At 35.9% G+C, this 21,540-nt stretch overlaps 1 protein-coding gene across 1 annotated transcript in view; it reads left to right on the top strand.

The window, feature by feature from the left end:
* SLC12A2 (solute carrier family 12 member 2) overlaps window positions 1-21,540 on the top strand; it is a 54,362-nt gene that overhangs the window by 17,225 nt on the left and 15,597 nt on the right. The window contains exons 3-15 of the mRNA XM_065745608.1: window positions 833-908; window positions 1,477-1,572; window positions 2,721-2,860; window positions 3,381-3,491; window positions 5,487-5,595; window positions 6,071-6,198; window positions 6,294-6,378; window positions 11,217-11,365; window positions 15,233-15,340; window positions 16,547-16,670; window positions 17,706-17,807; window positions 18,908-19,063; window positions 19,963-20,062. Coding sequence (XP_065601680.1) covers window positions 833-908; window positions 1,477-1,572; window positions 2,721-2,860; window positions 3,381-3,491; window positions 5,487-5,595; window positions 6,071-6,198; window positions 6,294-6,378; window positions 11,217-11,365; window positions 15,233-15,340; window positions 16,547-16,670; window positions 17,706-17,807; window positions 18,908-19,063; window positions 19,963-20,062 — 1,484 coding nt within the window. The remainder of the gene's footprint in view (window positions 1-832; window positions 909-1,476; window positions 1,573-2,720; window positions 2,861-3,380; window positions 3,492-5,486; window positions 5,596-6,070; window positions 6,199-6,293; window positions 6,379-11,216; window positions 11,366-15,232; window positions 15,341-16,546; window positions 16,671-17,705; window positions 17,808-18,907; window positions 19,064-19,962; window positions 20,063-21,540) is intronic.

Consider the following 21,540-nt stretch of genomic DNA (forward strand, 5'->3'; position numbering starts at 1 on the left):
TATTAGATATTTTCATGGGATTAATGTTGCTGCCTGGTTTCTTGCAAAATCTATTTTCAAGTTTTAAGGAGATTTGAAACTTCCAGTTAGTATTTCCTTGTTGGCATAAGCTGCTGAGGTTATTTCCAGCTCAGATGTTTTTGCATTTTGCAAGACAATATAAATCTCTCCAAACATTTTGGAGAGAGATTTTTCTGTCTACCTTCAGTGACCAGCTAAACATTGTACAGGATTGATTCTGTATTCTGAGCTGAGAGGGACACCTGAAACTTGCTGTTGGTCTCCTAGCTGAACAGTGTACAGTACAAACTCTTATTTTATTGAGGATAAGAAGAAACAGATTTGGTTCCCTTCCTACAGTATCTTCTGCCTGTCCTTCCTGTTAGTGTTTCTCTACTGTAAGATACTGCGTTTTTCAGTTTATTAAAAGAAGAAAATACTTAGGATATTGCTGTAGTACTTGAAAAATGTGGGAGATCTGAACTAAAACAATTTGAGACCTTGGAACTGTATTTTAGTGAGTTGTTCTGCAGTACAAATCTTGAGCCCTAAAGGTTGGGACCTGAGTTACTTTTCTTTTTTGATAGAGGTATTAGAATGTCAAGTGTTGAAGTGCTTTAACTTTATCTTCTTCAAGGTAGTAATATCTTAATTGTGCTTCAGTTCCCTTTCATTTTAAACAAAAAACTGTCTAACTTAGTAATTCAAATGGTTTTTACAATAATGTAAAATAGTGAGAGTAACAAGGTAATTCAGGCAGTATTTAAAGTAGAATGCGTTAGTAGAGATGATTGCAGCTGTATGACATGTTATATGTCTCTTGTGATCTTAGGTACGATGTATGTTAAATATTTGGGGTGTGATGCTCTTCATCAGATTATCGTGGATTGTAGGACAAGCTGGAATAGGTATGTGTGCAATTGTATTTCAGTAACTTTTAAATGCAGTCTAAGGTTTTGATCCTGATCTTATTAAACTGGGGTAGAAAATTGCTGTAATATGGCCAGTATTTTACCTTATCAGAACTTCAAACAGTGTAGTTACAAGTTTTCATTTAGCTACAGGGTTTGTAATTTTAAAATTGATACTTTCAAGTCTTCAGTAAACTGTGGAGATAAACTTTTGATCTCCAGTTATTAAAATCTGCATATAGACTTTATACTCTAGTATATATGCCTTTTGAAGAAACTCATCCAACTTAGTATTGGACTGTATTATATCTTTCACCTGCTGAAGGCATGTGTTCCCTTGTATGTATAGCATACAGTTTTTACTCAACTAGATGTCATCTTCAGTCCGTAACATTTGAATCCAGGAAAGGGAACAAATGGAAACAGAGCCTTTCTTTTGGCTTCAATGTACAGGACCACATATAGTAAACTTAAGTCAGATTTGCAAGACCAGTTTTTTAAATAATTTTAAGATTTCTATGTTTCAGTTCTGCATAACTTAAACACTTTTCATTTTTTCCAAAAGGTCTGTCTGTTGTAGTTATTGCAATGGCCACTGTTGTGACAACTATTACTGGACTGTCTACTTCAGCTATAGCCACAAATGGATTTGTAAGAGGAGGTAAAGCTACTTTCATAATGCTTTTTAAAGTGTGTCATAATTCTGAAGCATACATTCTAAAGATGGAACTTTTAAATTCTTTACTACTTTTTTTAGCATGTGGTAACAAAAAAAGGACAAAAAGTAAAGACGAGTTAAGTTCTCTGAAGACCACAATCCTCCTAATTTTCTACATTTGGCTTCAAAGTTGTGAAATGAAATGCCAACAATTAGTCTAGTAATTTGTTTTGACTAGGAGTTTGCTTTTCCAACATTGAAGAAACATAATCTATTTTTAGTTCCTGGAATGCAGACATTTTCAGGGACTTGTCTTAGAACAAGTGTGTTTTTCCTTGCCACTGGATTGGTTGATTAAGAATGTGCATGTTTGCTTTTATGTTTTCGAGTCCTAAAGAAGTAAATCCTATAAAAGTATAAGATACATTTGCATAAGAACTTGTAGAAGGACGTGTTGTATTTCAGTTGTGGTTTTTGTTATATACACACAGACTTCCAAATTCTTCTGATCATCTCCAACATTTCTGAGGGTGACTGCTGGCTTTCATAGTTAATTCACTGTGGTTATGAGTTCCTGTAAGACAGTATTATAGTCAGTACTAATGCTGTACTGAAGCCGTTTCATGATGTTATGAGATACTACTAGAAATTGTGGTAAAAAGTAGAAAATACATGCTTAATTTTCCTGTGCTTGTAAAATTCTGATGTTTTAAGAATGAAAAGAGAAGGTTCTCTATGACAAAGTAAACAAATGCAGTGGAAAAGATCTTATGAATGAATCTTATGTCAAGCTTTGGTGTACACTTGTTTTATGTACTGCATTATGCATAAAAGATTTGTCTCTTCTAATGGGAGACATAGTTAATTTAAAAAAGATGTACTAAATTTTCCATTAGACATATTTTGGGTTTTGAACTGGTATATTTTCTTATGAGCTATAAACAGTTTTCTTAAACTTAGTATGTAGTTCTGTTACTCCAGCATGCCTGGCTCTAAAATATTGGGATTTAGGATATTTTCTTATATACCAGGGAAGATACAAGAATAATTGTATTGATGTCATTTAAGCATTAAGTTACTGATGCCTGTATGTATTTCTTTGGCTCCTTTATGTAGTGTTTTTTGTCGTCGTTTTTTTTTCCCTCTTTCAGGAGGAGCATATTACTTAATTTCCAGAAGTTTGGGACCAGAATTTGGTGGTGCCATAGGTCTGATTTTCGCATTTGCCAATGCTGTTGCAGTAGCAATGTATGTTGTTGGGTTTGCAGAAACAGTTGTGGAGCTCCTTAAGGTATATTGATTGTATTGATTATATTCTATCCTAATTAGAACTGTCACTTTCCAGTGGAAGTTTTTATGGAAAATGTAAAATGAAGTAGAAGATTACTGCAGATATTTAATATCAGTAAACTAATACTGTAATAGCTTTTTGATATAAAACAAATTCAGGGGGGTTGGACTAGATGATCTCTTGAGGTCCCTTCCAAACCCTACAATTCTGTGATTCTGTGTGATTCTGTGTCAAACTAAAACTTTCTGCATTCTTTCTCCTTGAAAGATACCATGGTGAATTCACAGTGAATTCTTAACCAGGTGTAGGAAGGTGGAGGTGTTGATATATGATGCAAAATCATAAGTTTGTAATACTAAGATTCTTTGGATTCTGGGCTGTGTTTTTCTTAAGTGACAGTATTTTTTATTAAGTTCCATTTTCAGATAGATTTTAACAGCAATTTCTGTTAAATTAAAGATAAATGCACCTGTTTTTGTAATTCTTGGTGAAGTATGTGACTAATTTTTTTTTCTGTTAGGAAAATGGAACATTGATGATGGATGAAATGAACGACATCAGAATCATAGGTGCCATCACCGTGGTTATATTGCTAGGTATTTCTGTTGCAGGAATGGAATGGGAAGCAAAAGTAAGCAACTTAATTTGTACTTCGACTTTTTCATTTTCTGTCTATTTTTTACTCAGTTCCCTGATTTTTTTTCTAATGCTTTTAGTGCAGTTGGTATTAGGTACTCAGTGTGTTAGCAGTTAAGCAGTGGACAGTTCTTACATAACAGCTCTGTCTAGAGCTAGCTTGCACAGATTTAGCCAGCATTAAATAGTTTTTCTCAACTGTCAGCTTAGGATCAGATAACTTAGAGAACAGAAAAATCTGTTCTGATGGCTCTTTCAAGTAGGTTAAAAATTACTATCTTCTGAACAAAAATAACAAAACAGGAAACAGAGTTCTATCACTGGGAACTTCAAATGAATGTTCTGGTTGGAAAATACAGGTCCAGAGCTGAAGCCAAGCTCAGGTATTGTAGTTACTGCTGGTTCAAAACTGGTATTTTTTTTTCCTTTTAACTGTCTTCTGTTTTGTTGTTTTTGTTTTTTAACTTAAAGTAGCCAGGCAGTGCTGTGTGGTCAGTAGGCCCAGAGCTGAAGAGTGATGTGAAGGTTCCTGCTGATGAATGTATAGGAGGGCTGAGATACTTCTTTTTGTGGCTGTGTAGTCTTAGATAACTCTGAAACCAAGCACATACAGATCCTAGGATACCTTAAGGTAGAAGCTGTATTATTAACCTTCTGATGGTCAGCCTAGCTTGCTCACCTTTTTTTCTGAACTCAGAGGCTTTTTCTGCATATTCCTCCATACCATGTTCACTTCTCTCTTCTATTTGCAAATAATTGAGAAGAGCCTCACTTCATCTCTCTCCTGGTTTACGGGTGATTGTGAACCAGATATTTTCTGCAGTGAGAATTGACCCTATTCTCTACACTGAGAGACAGCTTAATGTAGAATCTTCTTACGCTCATGTCAAGGTGCTACTCATAATCAAAATGAGAGCTTTGTTGTTTCTAGCTGTAAAAATAGAGATTGCTGGAAAGGATAGTGAAGATAAATGCATTACTTGTCTCTACCACAGGGAGGAAGGAAACAAGAAAAATAATTTTGACATGCATTTTTAATTGATCAGCATGCTTCTTTTAAAAAACTGTTTGCTTTTCTCACTGTGTTCTTTACTGTCTGTAACTTCCATTCATGTTGTTTGTATGCATTCAACTTTGAGTAATGCTGTTCTTAACTAGTTTTTGTTTTGAGGGAATTAGCTGCTAGTGAACCTGTAGGCACTCATTTAAAGTCTCAACTCTTGTTTTTGCTCTGTAGCAAGAGTAATTTCATGACAATAACTTGTAGATGTGTTCTCATGTTTAATGCCTTCATATCAAACCTGAACTGTTATACTGCACAGCCTCATTCTTACTAGGAGTTTAGCTTTCAAAAATCCTGCTTAGTGCAAAATCAAGGCTATTGTTTTGATTTCTCTTACATAAAAAAGCAGCTATGGTAACCTGCTGAGCTGATCAGATAAGCACTTCATATGGGTTAACATCCAGCTTACTGTAGCAAAACACTGAACCTTTCCTCTTGATGATAGTATCTGTGATGTTCTTTCCTGTGACTTACAGAATTTCTTGTAAAAATATGACAAGGAAATCTATAAGTAACAGCTTTGAATTTGACCAAAAAAGCTTATGCTTTTCCAGCATTAAAAAGCATATGTATTTTTATGCTTCAGAAACAGCTTCTCAGAACTGAAGTTCCTATCACTTGATTTAATATTGAAGTTTTAGAAGCCCACTTTTTCTAAAGTCTAAGACTTCTAAATTTGAAGAAGAGATTTAGGAAATACCTTTGTGGAAAAGCCAAGGTACATTACTGCATACATCCAGTGGCAATTGCTCTCTAGTAACCTCGTTTTGAGTTCTCCAGTTGGGCTTACTGAAGACTTCTGTAAGCACTGAGCGGCATCCTTACATCTCACTTGTTTTTCTGTAGACTTGACATGTTCTTAACATGGATACTTAAATTTGAAGCAGTAGTTCTTTTTTTTTCTTCTGACTGTAATCATTATTTCAGGCACAGATAGTCTTATTGGTGATCCTCATACTTGCTATTGGAGACTTTGTAATAGGAACATTTATTCCTTTGGACAGCAAGAAGGCTAAAGGTTTCTTTGGTTATCAAGGTATGTTGGAACAGATAATATCTCAAGATGACTTTTCACAAAGATAATATTTGTCATAATTGAGTGAAAATCTTAAACAACTACTAGCTGTTTTAGATGTCCACCAATTTTTTAACTATAGAAATTTTCTCTTGATTCTTTCAAACTCTTGCTGTTTATTAAAGTTTTAGGGCATAAAGTTGATACTGTCAGCTTAATATTGATCATAGTAGTTACAACATTACAATTGTACTACATTTTCAGAAAGCTGGGTGAGATTACATGTACTTTTTCTGTTTTTAAAAGCTATTTAAACTGCATTTTGAGAAATTAGAGCTTATCTGTGTCAAAATGTTCTCCAGTTGATTTTTGTTAATTAGTCTACAATACTTGACTGTTTAGACTTTACACAGAGCTAACAGAGGTTAGAATTGGCTAATAATATAGATACCATATCAGTATCGACGGACTTAAATACACAAATCTTTGCCAACAGCTGAAATATTTATGGAGAATTTTGGACCAGATTTCCGAAATGAGGAAACCTTCTTCTCTGTATTTGCTATTTTCTTCCCTGCTGCAACTGGCATACTTGCTGGTGCAAATATCTCAGGTGATCTTGCGGTAAGTAATAAGTTAGAAAATCAGCAAATTTTATTCACAACCACTGAGTGTACATCTATCTCTGTCACGACTCTCTACTGATATTTTTCTTTCAGGATCCTCAGTCAGCCATACCTAAGGGAACACTGCTGGCCATCTTAATTACTACATTGGTTTATATGGGAATTGCAGTATCTGTAGGTAAGAAGTAAAAATGTTCTTTCTGATGCTGTTTTGATAGAGTTTTTGTAATTCAGTTCAACTTTTATGCATGGAATCACAGAATCTTAGAGTCTGAGGAGCCTCTGGATTTCAAGTCCTCCTCCTCCTACTAAAGCAGGTTCCCTACAGTAGGTAACTTTTCCTTTGTGGAAATGTCCGCCTGGGTTTTGAATATCTCTAGAGTAAAAGATTCCACAACCTCTTTGGGAAGCTTGTTCCTGTGCTTTGTCACCTTCAAAGTAAAGGTTCTTTTTCTCATTTTCATATGGAAGTTCCTGTGTTCCAGTTTGTGTCAATTGCACCTTGTCTTACTGCTGGGCATTATTGGAAAGTGTGATCTCATCCACTTGATTCTTGCCTAGTAGATATTGACAAGCATTGCTAAGATCCCCCTCCCAGACTTCTTGTCTCCAGGCTTAATAGTCCTGTATCTCTCAGCCTTTTTTCATATGGGAGATGCTCCATGCTCTGCTGGGCTCCCTCTAGCAGTTCCTTGTCTTTCTTGAACTGGGGAGTCCAGAACTGGATATGGTTCTTAAGAAGTGGCCTCACTGACAGAGAGTTGAAGAGGGAGAATGACCTCTCTAGACTTGCTGATTAGATAGAGCTGTCTTAATTTTTGTTGATGGAGAATTTGGTTTTCAGATGTGCTCATTTTCTAAAATGTGTTTTCTAAGACTAGTGACCTTTTCAGACTAAAGATAACCTAAGACTTCCTTTATACTGATACTCCCAAAATTCTTGCAGTCACTTAGATTAATGTGCTTAGAATTTAGCGTGGGGATGGCCCTTGGATTAGAATACTGCATATTCAGGAAATACTAAACTAATACTCCCACAGTATTCTCCTAAGGAAACTGGCAGCCCGTGGTGTGGACAGGTTCACTCTTCTCTGGGTGGAGAACTGGCTGGAGGGCCGTGCCCAGAGGGTAGTGGTTAATGGAGTTAAGTCCAGCTGGCGTCCTGTTATGAGTGGTGTCCCCCAAGGGTCAGTTTTGGGGCCCATCTTGTTTAATATCGTTATTGATGACCTAGACGAGGGAATTGAGTGTACGCTCAGTAAGTTTGCAGAGACACAAAGCTGGGAGGATGTGTCAAACTGCCTGAGGGTAGGGAGGCCCTTCAGAGGGATTTGGATAGGCTGAACAGCTGGGCTGAGCAAAATGGGATGAGGTTCAATAAGACCAAGTGCCGGGTCCTGCACTTTGGCCACAATAACCCCATGCAATGCTATAGGCTTGGGGCAGAATGGCTTGAAGAATGTAGAGAGGAAAAGGACCTGGGGGTGTTGGTTGATGCTCGGCTCAACATGAGCCGGCAGTGTGCCCAGGTGGCCAAGAAGGCCAACAGCATCCTGGCCTGTATTAGAAATAGTGTAGCCAGCAGGAGCAGGGAGGTGATCATCCCCCTGTACTCAGCTCTGGTACGGCCGCACCTCGAGTACTGTGTTCAGTTTTGGGCCCCTCACTACAAGAAGGACATTGAGGCCCTGGAGTGTGTTCAGAGAAGGGCAACAAAACTGGTGAGGGGTCTGGAGCACAAGTCTTATGAGGAGCGGCTGAGGGAGCTGGGATTGTTGTGTCTGGAGAAGAGGAGGCTCAGAGGAGACCTTATTGCACTCTACCACTTCCTGAAGGGGGGTTGTGGTGAGGAGGGGGTAGGCCTCTTCTCCCTGATAAGTAATGACAGGACGAGAGGGAATGGCCACAAGTTGCGCCGGGGAAGATTTAGATTAGACCTGAGGAAGCATTTTTTTTCTGAAAGAGTGGTCAGGCACTGGAATGGCCTGCCTAGGGAGGTGGTTGAGGCACCATCCCTAGCGCTGTTCAAGAAGCGTTTAGATGAGGTGCTAAAGGACTTAATTTAGTAGTTGGGTAGAGATAGTGATAGGAGGATGGTTGGACTAGATGATCTTATAGGTCCTTTCCAACCTTATGAACTTATGAACTTATGAAATGTCTGTGTTGGTCTGAAGATGATGGTAGACAGCTACTTCATCTGAAGCAAACTGTGGAAAGATCTTAAGAGCTGTGTAACTGAAAAGAGCAAACAGTATCTGTATCTGGCCAGCCCATTTGCAGAACTGAAGGAGTGTTTTCACAAATCTCTGTAGCTTTATTTTCATGTGGCAGGAGGACAAACCGTTGTAGGTTGGTCTGAGTACCTCTGTTCCTAGGCTTCCTTCTCCATGCCACAGTGGTTTGAATATTCTCAGTAGTACTTGCCTTTGTGTTTGTTGTTCTTCGTTTTGCTCCAGAGCCTCAGTGGTTGTCAAAGTTTTTCTCCATTCATAGAATAAATGAATTAAAGTAATGTTAAGGATGTAAGAATGTAATCGCATTTGTGTATCTTGCTTATGATCGGAAACATTTTTAGACACGTCACAGAAATTACTTTCTGGAAGTACTAATCAGTTTTCTTTATTAAAAGACCTTGCCCTATCTTAGTTATGCTGCCTTTGAATGAAATCGGCATTTATAAAACCATCTTCAGTATTACCACTAATTACACTTCCTTTGCAAAGATAACTTTTCCTTGTCCGCATCTATTGACTAGCATTATACTGTAGCTCTGCCAAATACTCTGAAGCAGTTGTGCCCTATGCAGCATAATTATGTACTTTATTTCCTAATTAGATTGACCACAGGCTTCTGCTACCAAATCTGAATACTTTAGAACTTGAATCCACATGGGCAAGATACTTACTAATAATTTTCTAATAGAATACTTTGATCAACTTTCAGACATGGAGAACTTCACTTTCTCATATTGCAAAAGGAACTCTTTGTAGAACAAACTGAAGATGAAAGTGTTTAATTGATCAGAAATATCCTACTGTATTTGTTGACAATGACTTACAATTAGAAATCTGGTAATTGAAGAGACCAGTGCTATTATAATGTCAGAAACTATGAAATGAGTGAAATCTAGCTTTTTTTGTTATGAATCAGGCAAATGGAAATACTCTTGTTCTATCCCCCCCACAAACTATTCCCCATTGTATACTTCCTGTGTAATGCTGAGGAAGTCATTAAAACTTAAAGATGCTGTTAGATATTACTGAGTCATACTAAAGGGTACGTTTTTTTAAGTTTAGCTGAGAATTTGCATGTACAATAATAAACAAGGAATTTCAGATACAGAATAGAGAGGGCTCCTTTTGTGAAAGAGCTGCTACCCAGCTTATTTTCATATGGGCTTTTTTAATCCCAAATAAAAGAAATAAAAGAATACAGAACAAAGCAACCATTCCAAATACCCACAGAAAAGCATAAGAGAAATGACCAGTTAGGAAACTTGCTGAAATTTAATGGGCCTAATATACAACTGATAAATTTTGCAAGTAGAAGCAGTAAGTAAAGTCTGCCTTACCAGGTCCAGCTACTAGATTTATTGAAGTTCTTAAGGTTTGGAAGCAGTCTAAGTGTAGTATAGATACTTAGGAATTAATTGTTCTCTCTTCCTGTTGTGAAAATAGCATTAGATAACAGTTACTGACACTTGAGAAACTTAATCTTGCCACATATCTGTACTTTTTTTATTTTTAACTTGCTACTAAGTCAGTAAAGTCATCAGAAATCAGAAATCACATGCTTCTGTTCCCAGGACCTTCTTGTCCTAGAAGACCAAATTAATTTAATTCACTTGGCCTTAATTGCTCTGTAGAGTTCCCTCTTCTCTTCCCCAGTCCTTATTTAATTCCTGTTCCTTGAAATATCAAAAGGTTACTTAACTTCCTCAACTATAGAAATAGTGTTAAATAATACTTAGTCATCTCCACTTGTTAGAAAAGCTGTTGAAAAAAAGTTTAAATAGAAAATTGGGAAGTTTATTAATTGATCATTGTTCTTAGTATTTAAAGGCTGGCATGCTGTGCCTGAAGTTTTCTTGAGTAGTTAGGATCAATCATAGCCAAACTGAAGATGATAGTTTACAATAAAACATAAAGAGAAAATGTGGTAGGAGACACCAACTTTTGAGGTACCACAGTTAAGATGTATTTTGTTAAATTATGAGAGATGGAATTGCAACAGGCCTCAATGACAAATTGATGCTTTGATTATTTTTAATACTGACTGTTCAAATGTACAGCCTGTCAATATACAGCCAGTGAAGGAGAAATCATGTGTTATAGTGAGGTTAAAAGTTGTGGAAGTATTTGGGGTGAATATACTTCCATGTGAAAAGAGTATAAGTAGGCTCTAAAAATTGAAGCATGTATATAAAACCTTATATGTTATCTTACATGTTTTAGTATCTCATTGAAAGTGGAAAGGTGGAGGAAAACTTCAAGAAAACTATTTACAAAATAGTCTAGGAAGGTTATCTTCCTTGCTTGGTTTACCTCTAATCAAAGATTCTGAAAATCACATTTCATTTTCTAGGAAAGATAACTGCACTATTTGCATACCTGTGTACGTTTGTACATTCTTCAGGGAAAATTGAAAAAATGAAACTATGAAGTCAAGGCCGATTATTAATAAAAAGTTAAGGGAAACTCATGATTCAGTGAAATGTAGTAAGCTAAAATTACATGGTTAATCTTTATCAGTTCTGTTGACATGCTTTTCTGTAGTAAGATTTTTCTAAAACTCAAGTTTTAGAAAAAACTTTCACACCTGGAAGGTTATGTTTGCTTGTTTGTGTTTGTACATTAGGGTAAATGTGCTTGAAACAGAAATGTATTAAAAACCATAAATGTCATAATTTTATGTCCCTCTGTAAGAAATATGCTTATGTAGAAGGGGATTTGACTTTGCATGTTTGTAAGTTTAGGCTTGGTCTGATGCTTACTGTTGTGGTTGGGTCCACTCTAGGCTCCTGTGTTGTTCGAGATGCCACAGGGAACATTAATAATACCATTATTACCGAGCTCACAAATTGCACTACTGCAGCTTGCAAGCTGAACTATGACTTCTCATCCTGTCAGACGCAGTGTCACTATGGGCTGATGAACAATTTTCAGGTATGAAACTTTTCTTACTTTCGTTCAGTGGGCTTTGTGGATTTTTTGGAATTACTTGTTAAGAAAAATGAGTAGGCTAAAAATTCTTACCATAAATATAAAGTTAGTTTTCAGTTGGTAACCGGTACAGTATAAACATGGAGAGCAAGGCAACTGTCTTAAACTTTGGCCTGTTCATACTCAGGTGGTTATAAGTATTTACTTTTCTCCTTAGTAAACTGCATGAGTTAGGTGTTGGATCTGCAGCTCACTCTATTTAGATATGAATGTCATCATTCACTGATGTGGATGGATGTATTCTTTGTTTAAGTGATGCATAGTAATCATAGATGGCCTGCTTCAGTAACTTCTTTGTTTCTCAGCAAATATACTTTTACAAATATTGATACTTGCTTGTCACAGTATTATATTTTATGATAGGTTTTGTGGAACCTCAGAATGTATCTGACGTTACTGTATTTAAAAACCATGGGCCTGTGGGGGCATTTGTGGTCTTTAACCTTCCTAGTTCATAGCAATTCATGCTTCATAACTTGTGGTTGTGAACTGTTTGTAAGGGGTTGAAAGAAACCAAGGAAATCATACTCATTGATATTTGAATTAAACTTGCCTTTCAGTGGTTTCTTCCCTACACTTTTCTAATATTCCTACAGAAATTTGAGTAGAGACTATTATATTGAAGGAAAGTATCTGTTTCAATGGGTAGTGTGTTTTGTTCAGAAGTACATGTACCTACATCAGGCTGTCAGATTCCCATCAAGGCTGGGTAGAAAAGCTAATTACAGTTTTTACAAGCCAAAATTCTCCAGAGCAGACCATTTTATTAGAGTAAAATATTTTCTTCTGTTGTATAATTTGTGTACCTGTGTAGTGCTGCTTTGTTCTGGTTTAGGAAAAAAAATCTAAATTTAGAAAAGTTTCAAAAGTGCTGTTATGGGAATAATTATTTTGATGTCTGTTGATAAATATACTCATTTAAGCTCGAAAGAAGCCAAAATTCTATGCTTCTAAGACCTGACTTCCTCAGATCGTATTTTAATTCGTTTTGGACCTTCAATAAAATTACTAGTGATAAGATGCATACATTTCTGTCATTGTTCAGTAGTACTTCTCCCATGTCAGTTTTGCTTTTCTCAGAAAAAAATAGTAGGTTCTAAATAGGCTAAACAAATTTAAAGGCTAGAATCTGATCAGAGAATGCACTGCCACACATACCGCCCCTTTGCTGGGTTTTGAAAACTTCATTATAGAGGTTGCACAGTCTCACTGGGCAACGTACTGCAGAGTTGGCCACCCTCCCTGTGAAGCTTTGTCTAGTAGAACTTCCACTGCCTCTTTTTACTCTCATGTTTCTGCTTCTCTGAGCAGAGTCTGTTTTCTCAGAAGATGTGACAAAGAAAAGTGAGTAACGGGGTAATTTAACTGCAGCATTTGATCACATACCTGGTATGCCGTATATACAAACTGTTTTCATAAGGGCATCTAACCTTGGATGGAAAGTGGAAGTAGAATGAATGAAAGTACTCAACTTCAGAATTAGTTTAAAAGTTTGCTAAAGCATCCTTTCTGGAAAGGAGGAAGTCTGTGGAACATGCAATAGTAGTTCAGAGAAAGTGAGGTTTCAATAAGTTTTGCATGTTCATTGTGAACTTTACAGTTAACTTCATTGGAGTTTGTTTTCACGTACCTGCCCAAAGAATTTAAACTGTAGTTGAAATTGAGTATTTTAATATCACAGATCTTTTAAATGTAAGAAACTTTCTAGAGAGGAAATGCCAAACCAACACAGTGACTTCTGCTAAGGGACTAATTATGCATTTTGCATGGTACCAATTGTCATAGGGCAATTCTTACTAGATGTGTATACTTGATATTCTGTTATTTCTAAGACAGGAATTTCACTGCTATAGCTGAACAGAGTATGTTGGCTCCATGATTTGAGGAATTAGATAATGGTGTGTATGTTATGTTCTTATATTCCTCTTCCCCAACTTCAGAAGTTTGTTACTTGAGTAGCATAAGTTGCAAGTTTATAAAGTGGATTAACATCTGCATCGTTTTACTCTGTTTTCTCTCAAATATACTAAACAGAAATAACATTCAAATTACTGTAAATAAACACAGGCAATGAATGGCATCTAGAAAAGTGCTGCTATAAAGAGAATATAAGGTTGGAGTGGGTAAGTGCAAGGTCTCCATACAAATGTGGTGGAGTGGAGGCCTAGAAATAAAAATATTTTGAACTGGATGGGAAGAAAAGTAAAGGTAACTGATAAACAACTTCTGTTTATGAGAAGTCCTTCTAGGAAAGATTGATAAAGCTATTGTTGATCAAGGAAGATTACTTTCATACAACTTCTGCAGTGATTATTGTTTGTTTATGTTTCTGAAGCATAGATTACAGCTGTAGTATTTTGTTGACTGTAAAACCAATTAGTTTTACTAGTATGGACAAATTCACAGTATGTGCAACTAAAGTGTGTCATGAGGTTTGTTCAAGTGATGAATAAAAACCTGTCCTACCATACTTTTATGTTTTAAGCTTCAAATATACTTTAAAATCTCACTCAGTTCCCGTTCTACCTGTGACAGCTACTTCATGCTCATCATGTGCACCTGTAATTTTTTGTTTCTGTTGTCATAGACTAGGCCCACCTTGAACTGACCAATGGAACCTGAGAGACTCAGTGATCTCTGACAATCTGATCTGGACAAAATGCTGAATTTTGTTATTACTTAAGACATAGGATTATGAAGAAAACTGAATCAGCTCCCTCTATACTGTTTCTGTGTGCATGTCCTACTTAAAAAGTTTGTTTCAGAGAGCTGAATTTGTCAGTTCAGTTGACAATAATTTAAAAACTAGAAACTTTTGCATGATCCTTTCTCCTCTTCTGCGGTCTTAGTCCTTCTATTCTAGACAAACTTGCCAGGATGAGAGAGATCCGATCAGTCCAAAAGTGCAGAACATCATTTGAATGGACATATTGTGCCTCTTAAGTTGCCGTGCTGGGTTTCTCCAACTAAAATTCTAAGCTTTTCGAGATGCTGTCAAATTATTAACTACTCTGTCTTCAAGAAGCCAAAACTTTAGTTTCATAAGGAAATATATCCATTAAAACCACTGTTCTTATCTTAATTGATGCTTAAAATGCTATGTGCATCTGTGATAATGGAGTAGAACTTTAGAATAGCAGAAGATGGTTCTTAGGCTGTATGGCAATTAGACAGAAACTGCTTTGCTTTTAATTTGGGTTTTTTTGGACATATTAACATCATTCCTTTACATCTGGATTACTCAGCACTTATTGCTAGTCCTCCATTCTGCCAGTAACAGTATATTGTATTTCACTCAGGTGGTTGAAGGTATGTTCTTGCAGAGGTGAGGAGCAAACTTGTCCTGTCCTTGTGGTTTTGAATGCGAAATAAACCTAACAAGGCAAACTTTACTGAGATGTTCCCCAGATTCAGTTATTTTGTCATGTGAGCTGTTTATTAGTGGCTGGATGGTCAACACAATTTACATTACATATTTTATTTCTGTGACTTAAATTTGTCTTTTTATTAGCCTGAGGAGACTTCTGCTGTCAGTCAACTTACATGGTTGGACTAAATATTGTGTAATAAGCTACTTTCTCTTGTCCTGAGTATAGGATTCATATGTTCCCCCGACTTAACTTCATACATTGATGTGAATGTGTGTTAGTCATTGGCTTTAAAGTGAAGATTACCAAGTGTTTTATATTTTTTGCTTGTACATGGTTAATAGTAGCTTGTGTAGTTGCAATATTATGCTACTTAATGGTCTTTAAAAAATAAAATCAGCAATGAAAAGCCCACAGGGAAACAAAATTGTTCTACTTGCAGGTGATGAGCATGGTATCAGGATTTGCACCGCTGATTTCTGCAGGTATTTTTTCAGCCACTCTGTCATCTGCATTAGCGTCACTTGTGAGTGCACCTAAAATCTTCCAGGTAAGCATGGTTGCAAATCCAAAATCTTTTAAAGCATGATTTTAACTAAGTTTCAAATCAGAACTTTTGAAAAGGGGCTCTGGCATACTGTAATCGTGACTTGTAACAGCTAAGTCCTGTAGGTCAATCTAATGTTTACCTGTTGCTTAAAATTTGAAAACTACATACTACATTGTTGCATTGTTATTAAATGTAGCTAGAATGTAATTACATCAGATCTTGAATGTTTGATTACCTTCTTAGGGTGAGTTATTACAGACCGCTGTAATGTCACTTGTACTAAGTTTGTTAAGAGTTTCTGCCTTTTGGAACAAACCAATGACTCAAACAAGGGTTGAAGTGGATGAAGTGGTGGTTACTCTTGAAACTGGAACTTACTGATCACACATATGGGGGTGTTTATATGTGGCAGGCAAATGTGCTGCTAACCTTGTTTTTACTCTGAAGAATGAGGGGAGCGTAACATCTAGATATTCAGTAAATTGCTTTTTACTGGAACTTGCAAGTTCCAAGAAATGCAATACCATTAGGATACAAGCAAAAATAATAGATGAGTTCATTTCTCAAAGTAATTGGAAGGGAGGCAGCGTGGATTAGAACCTGTAGTTCTTGAATCTTAATCACAGAATACTTTAACAAGATAATGTAATTGTGAACCAGTTCTTGCTTATGTCTCCTTACATTAATTTTTTTGGTGTTTCCAAATGAATTTTGCCCCATTTTCGGCTCCTCAATCTTGTTTTTTTGTATTTCATGTTCTTTTTAATTGAGTAAAACTTTTCTCTAATGGACCTTCTTCCCCGAAATGGCAGTAAATAGTCAGCACAAAAGAGTCTTTGTTGCAGAATATAAGCAAAATTGTTGGTTTGGAGAACTACCATAAACATTAGGTAAACTTTCCACTTTCTGAAGAAATCGATTTTCTCCTTAATGAGACTGACTGTAAGACACCTGTAAAGCAACACCTGTAAAGCACAGTGAAGCATTTTGTGAAGGGCAGCGCTTGTTCTTACCAATAGTAGTTGCTGAAGGGTAGACTATTGGAAATGCAAAATAGCGAAATGGTAACTCAGTTGTTAACAAGAATTAGTATTTGTTAGCTTCTTCTAGGAAGATAATATACGCAGTGAAAGACAGCATGAGTAAACATTAATAAAGATATTTTTTAACAAAATGCATTCTTACTCTTGTATTTTATTTTTTTAGGCTTTGTGCAAGGACAACATCTATCCAGGATTTCAGATGTTTGCTAAAGGCTATGGGAAGAACAATGAACCACTGAGAGGATATCTTCTAACATTTCTAATTGCTCTTGGATTCATACTGATTGGTTAGTTCAAAATTACAGTAGATGTGAATCTCCTTTTGTCTTTCATAAGGCATTCTTTTCCATCTCATGACTTGGTGACATTGTCCCTGAGGAGGTCTGATGCACATCTGTTTTTTTTTTTAAGTAAGGATTCTGAATTTGTTTAGTTTGAGGATTTTCTTGCATCCCCTAAATATCTCTATGCTTAGAACTAGAATAAATCTAAATTGAACAGTAAGTAGATCGTACTTTCCCTAATCTCTTCAGGCATCTGTTTTTACATACTGTCAATGAATTAAATATACTTTATTTAGAGTGATGTAAGATGTCTGATTTGGATTTTTAATAATTACAAATTACTTCAGTAAACGGCAAGCTTACATGAACAGTACTTTTCTAAAGTGTGTTCTTTAGTTGCACTACAAATGATAGAGATAATTGCTGCTGTTGGCAATGGTGAAGATAGTCATGGAAGAGCTTAATGCTTTCAATCTCATTGGTGAAGGGAGAGTATTCATCACTCTTGTAATGGAAGTGATACATAATGATGCACTAGTACTAGTACCATTAATTCAGATTTTCAATTAAAATGCAAGCAAATGAAACGTGTTTGTCACATTTGCTCTTACCATTCGCTATAGATGAGTGTCTCTTGTTCTTATGAGCCTTTTACTCTTTTTTTGTTTCAGAACTGAGACATTAACTAAAGAAATCTGACTTCTCAGGTTCTTCAGAACGCAGTGTATTACAGCACTGTTTGATCAAACCATGGTGGGGAAGAAATAACCTTAAGTTGTTTTGAGAAAATAAATAATAATTAGAACACCTGATGGGCACATGAAAATGCTGTTTTTTTAAAAAAAATGGAAGTTGTCCTTCCTGACTATCAGAAGATGACTCAGTTGATAAGAAACCTTTTAGTTATTATGCTTATTGAAATGCACAAAATGCTTCTACCTATATAACATGAAATTGAGTATAATAAAGTTAACTCTGAAATGTACAAATCTATTTGATAGTATGTTACAACAGCCTACTTTTTTTTCTGTTCTACAGCTGAACTGAACGTCATTGCTCCAATTATCTCTAACTTCTTCTTGGCTTCATATGCCTTGATTAACTTCTCTGTGTTCCATGCTTCCCTTGCCAAATCTCCAGGTAGGAACCATGTTCTTGGGTTCATAGTTTATCTTGCAATTGCTAAATGCAGAACAATAATTCAAAAGCTATTAACTTAAATGAAACTCTGCTTTAATTCAATATTAAATGTCTGTTGGACTTTCACAACACATCTGAGTAATTCTTAATATGATGTGTCCTTGAGTCTTCCAAAACTTGGAGGATGGAATGGTCCAGAAAAGCTTGGGAACTACCAGTATTTGTCGTCTCTGTTGAGGAAACAGAAGGTAATTCAGTACTTGTTCAGTAACTCTTGAATAGTTGTCCGATGAAATGACTTAGCATCTCATTTCTTATCAAATATTCTTAAGACTATCTCTTCAAGAAAGCTTTCTTGCTAAATCAGTTTCTGATGACAAAAATTTGTCATCTTTAGATTTAGTCTTCTATCCCAGAAAAAAGTGGGATAGACATATTTTTATAGCTGTTGTTTGGTATGGGAGGCTAGTTAGAATGTAAGACTAAGCTAAGCAGCAATATTTGCAGGCTAGTGTTCCTCATACCTGACCCCCTATGCTAAAATGTTGCTAATCATTGCACAGCCCTGTACAAATGTATTTGTGAATTATCTGTATGTATTGATGAAATAGGGTGCTTTTCATGTAATGAAAATTTGTGTGAAATTAGAGAGCATACTTACCTAGAAACAGTTGAAAGTAAGAGAGGAGGGGGAGTTACACTAACATATTATACTCTGAAATGACTTACATTTTGCTTTGAAAAGCAAAAATAGTTTTCATATAAGTTATTGCCAAAGGTATATCTAGTCTGCTTCGATTAAAAAATACTGACATGAACATCTTCAGACTTTAGAGGTAGCTTTTAGAGGACAATATTAGGAACTTGTGCATGTCTAGATAAGAAAGATGTGAATTAGTTTGAAAGATGGTGAAAAATTAGAAGTTTTTATAAATGTGTCAAAGTCTCTATTTCTTATCATACTTGAAACTATTGTATGCTATGGTGAAATGCGATTCAGAGCACTAAGGATGGAGAAGAGGAACAGCACCTTCTTTCTCTTGAGAATTAAACTCTTTCCCTTCTTTCCTCCCTAAACCTCCAAATTAAATTTTGACTAGGTTGGCGCCCTGCTTTCAAATACTACAATATGTGGATTTCTCTTGTTGGAGCCATTCTGTGCTGCATTGTGATGTTTGTCATAAATTGGTGGGCTGCACTTCTAACGTATGTCATAGTCCTTGGACTCTACATTTATGTCACTTACAAGAAACCAGGTATGTATAGGGGCCATTTCTGCTTCTAGTGGAAGGAAGAGGGATATAGAAGATGGAAAAATTGTGTGTTTGGAGGGGGGAAAAAAAAGGGGAACCATATTCTGGTTAACTGATTCAGACTTCTAAAAGCATATTTCTGGCTGGAAGTGAAAGGGTCTATTTCTTTACCTTTCCAGTTGGAAAAGGGATTTGATAGTGTTCGGTCTTTTTAGTACACCATTCCTGTAGCTCTGAACAAGAATATACACTGTGTGTATATATACAGTATGTATACACTCTTTATTCCTCTAAGAACACTATAGTTATAAGTGGAAGATGGAGCATATCTGAGCCAAAAAGTGTTGACAGTAAGGAAAAGATGAAATCCTGGGCTGTGTAGTTTCAAGTGTTTTGATCATAAGGATAATTGTTGCTGTCAAAAACAAATGTGAACAAATAGCAAATATACTGGGAACTTTCATTTCCATATTTAAAAAAAAAAATCTTAAAAGCTAATCTAAGAAGTACTGCTTAATCTAGACCTCATCCTCTTTACTGCATTTGTTATTCACAGACAGTATTTGACTTGTTGAGGCAGTGTTCTAAGGTTGCTTTTTCCTTTGCTGTGATGTAACATAGCTCTAACCTCCTTTTTTCCAAAAGCATTATTTTTGTAGCTGTGAGGTTATTCTCTTTAATGTTGCAAAAAATGCAGTTCATTCTTCCTTTTATTATACAATAACAAACTCTTATTTTCCAGAACTTCCTTGTAGGTTTCATCTTTAAATGGAATTGTGTATGTAACTTGAGGGTTGGTTTTGTGTAGTGTAGAGCACATTCACATGTAGCTTAATTCTTGTGTTAACATGATTTTTAAAAAGTTGAGTAACTATAAAATACTGGAACTTTGTATTTCACAGATGTGAACTGGGGGTCATCAACTCAAGCTTTGACTTACTTGAATGCATTACAGCATTCTATTCGTCTATCTGGAGTAGAAGATCATGTGAAAAACTTCAGGTAACAGTTTTACACAGCAAATTATTTATGCTGTGTAATCAGTACTGTAGACTCATGGCGTTTGCTTCATGACTTTCATTAAACTGTTTACTTCCTGTGAATTTTAACAGCTTTGAATGTCAGTATCATAAACGTGACTGGACAAGGCTACATGAGCATTTTGTTTCAGATTAAGAGTGCATTTCAGAAGCAGCCCTATGAATGATGCCTGCTTATTTACTGTCTTGATGCATCATGGATTTCATGGTCTGTGAATTGTGTTCATTATTAATGAAACTGAACTGGAAGATGTCATCAAGACTGCTTACAAGTGTTCAGTCCACATAAGGTTAAGTCTGATATAAGCTAAAATCCCTGAGATGTGTATACTGTGGATGCTGTCCTCAACACCAGTTTCACGTTAGACATGTTCTCATTGCCACAGTAAATAGGCTACACTTGTGTTTCACACAATTGAAGGAGAGAACTGATTTGATTTAGCCATTGTGACTGACAACAGCCCAGGAAGAGCCTACTAAAGTAGGCAATATCCTGCAGTATTTATACCACTTCACAGGAATAGGCAATTCTAGAGGAAATGTGCTCTAAAAAAACTTAAAAATCCATGCTGACTTAAAGACTTTGAGGCAGTAGTTTATCATAAACAGCTCTTCCTGAAATCCAGACTTACGTGACATTAAAATCCATTTATTTACAAACACTGTATTACTTCTGATGCTAAGTTGCACTGCTACCAGCAAAATAGTCTGACTTCAGAAATTGTTGCTTATCTGTGAAGAGCAGCAATTTTCAGTCTTAATGCAAATGTAAAAATTGGCATAGGTAATTTGTGTTGTCTTATTGTGAACAGTATTGCAGTGTCTCTGGTGCAAGTCTGTTATGGATTGTAGGCTGAAGAAACAGATATTATAGGAAAATTCTTGTGAAGTAAAACTTCCTGATTGTGCTGATAGGTTGAGTGGTGGCCTGTATGTGTTTCAAGGTTCCAATGGAAGTACTTAAACTCTTCTGCTAATATGTAGCTTTCTGAGTTGTGAACTTCAGTAACTGTTTTGTGAAGAAGGTACAGATCTTGCCAGGTATAAACACAAACTTTAGTAGTAATTTTTGGCCTGATACTGGCTTCTAACCTATGTAGTTAAGTAAAAAAAAAAAAAAGTAAAAAATTTTAAAATACCTGTAGCTTCTGGAGGAATGGATATATAACTTTGTTGATTCTTATCTAAAAAAAAAATCTACAATAAAGATTGATGCTTTATAATTTATTAGAAAGAATGGCTACTACAACTTGCAGTTGTTTGCCTTCTGAATGCTAGCAATAAGATGAGGAATTGTGTAAGTACAGTTTTCCTTTATGACATAAGAATCATAAGCTAGAAAGTGTAGGGATGTATCTGACAAATAGGGGAAGAAATTCACCTGTCTGGCTTAGTCTTCTCTAAAGTCTGTTTCTGATCTTTTTAAATGTGTAAGTTTTC

The sequence above is a fragment of the Cyrtonyx montezumae genome, unplaced genomic scaffold (assembly GCF_038088225.1).
Source record: "Cyrtonyx montezumae isolate F1298 unplaced genomic scaffold, pur_monq_1.0 scaffold_36, whole genome shotgun sequence".
NCBI classification, from domain to species: Eukaryota; Metazoa; Chordata; class Aves; order Galliformes; family Odontophoridae; genus Cyrtonyx; species Cyrtonyx montezumae.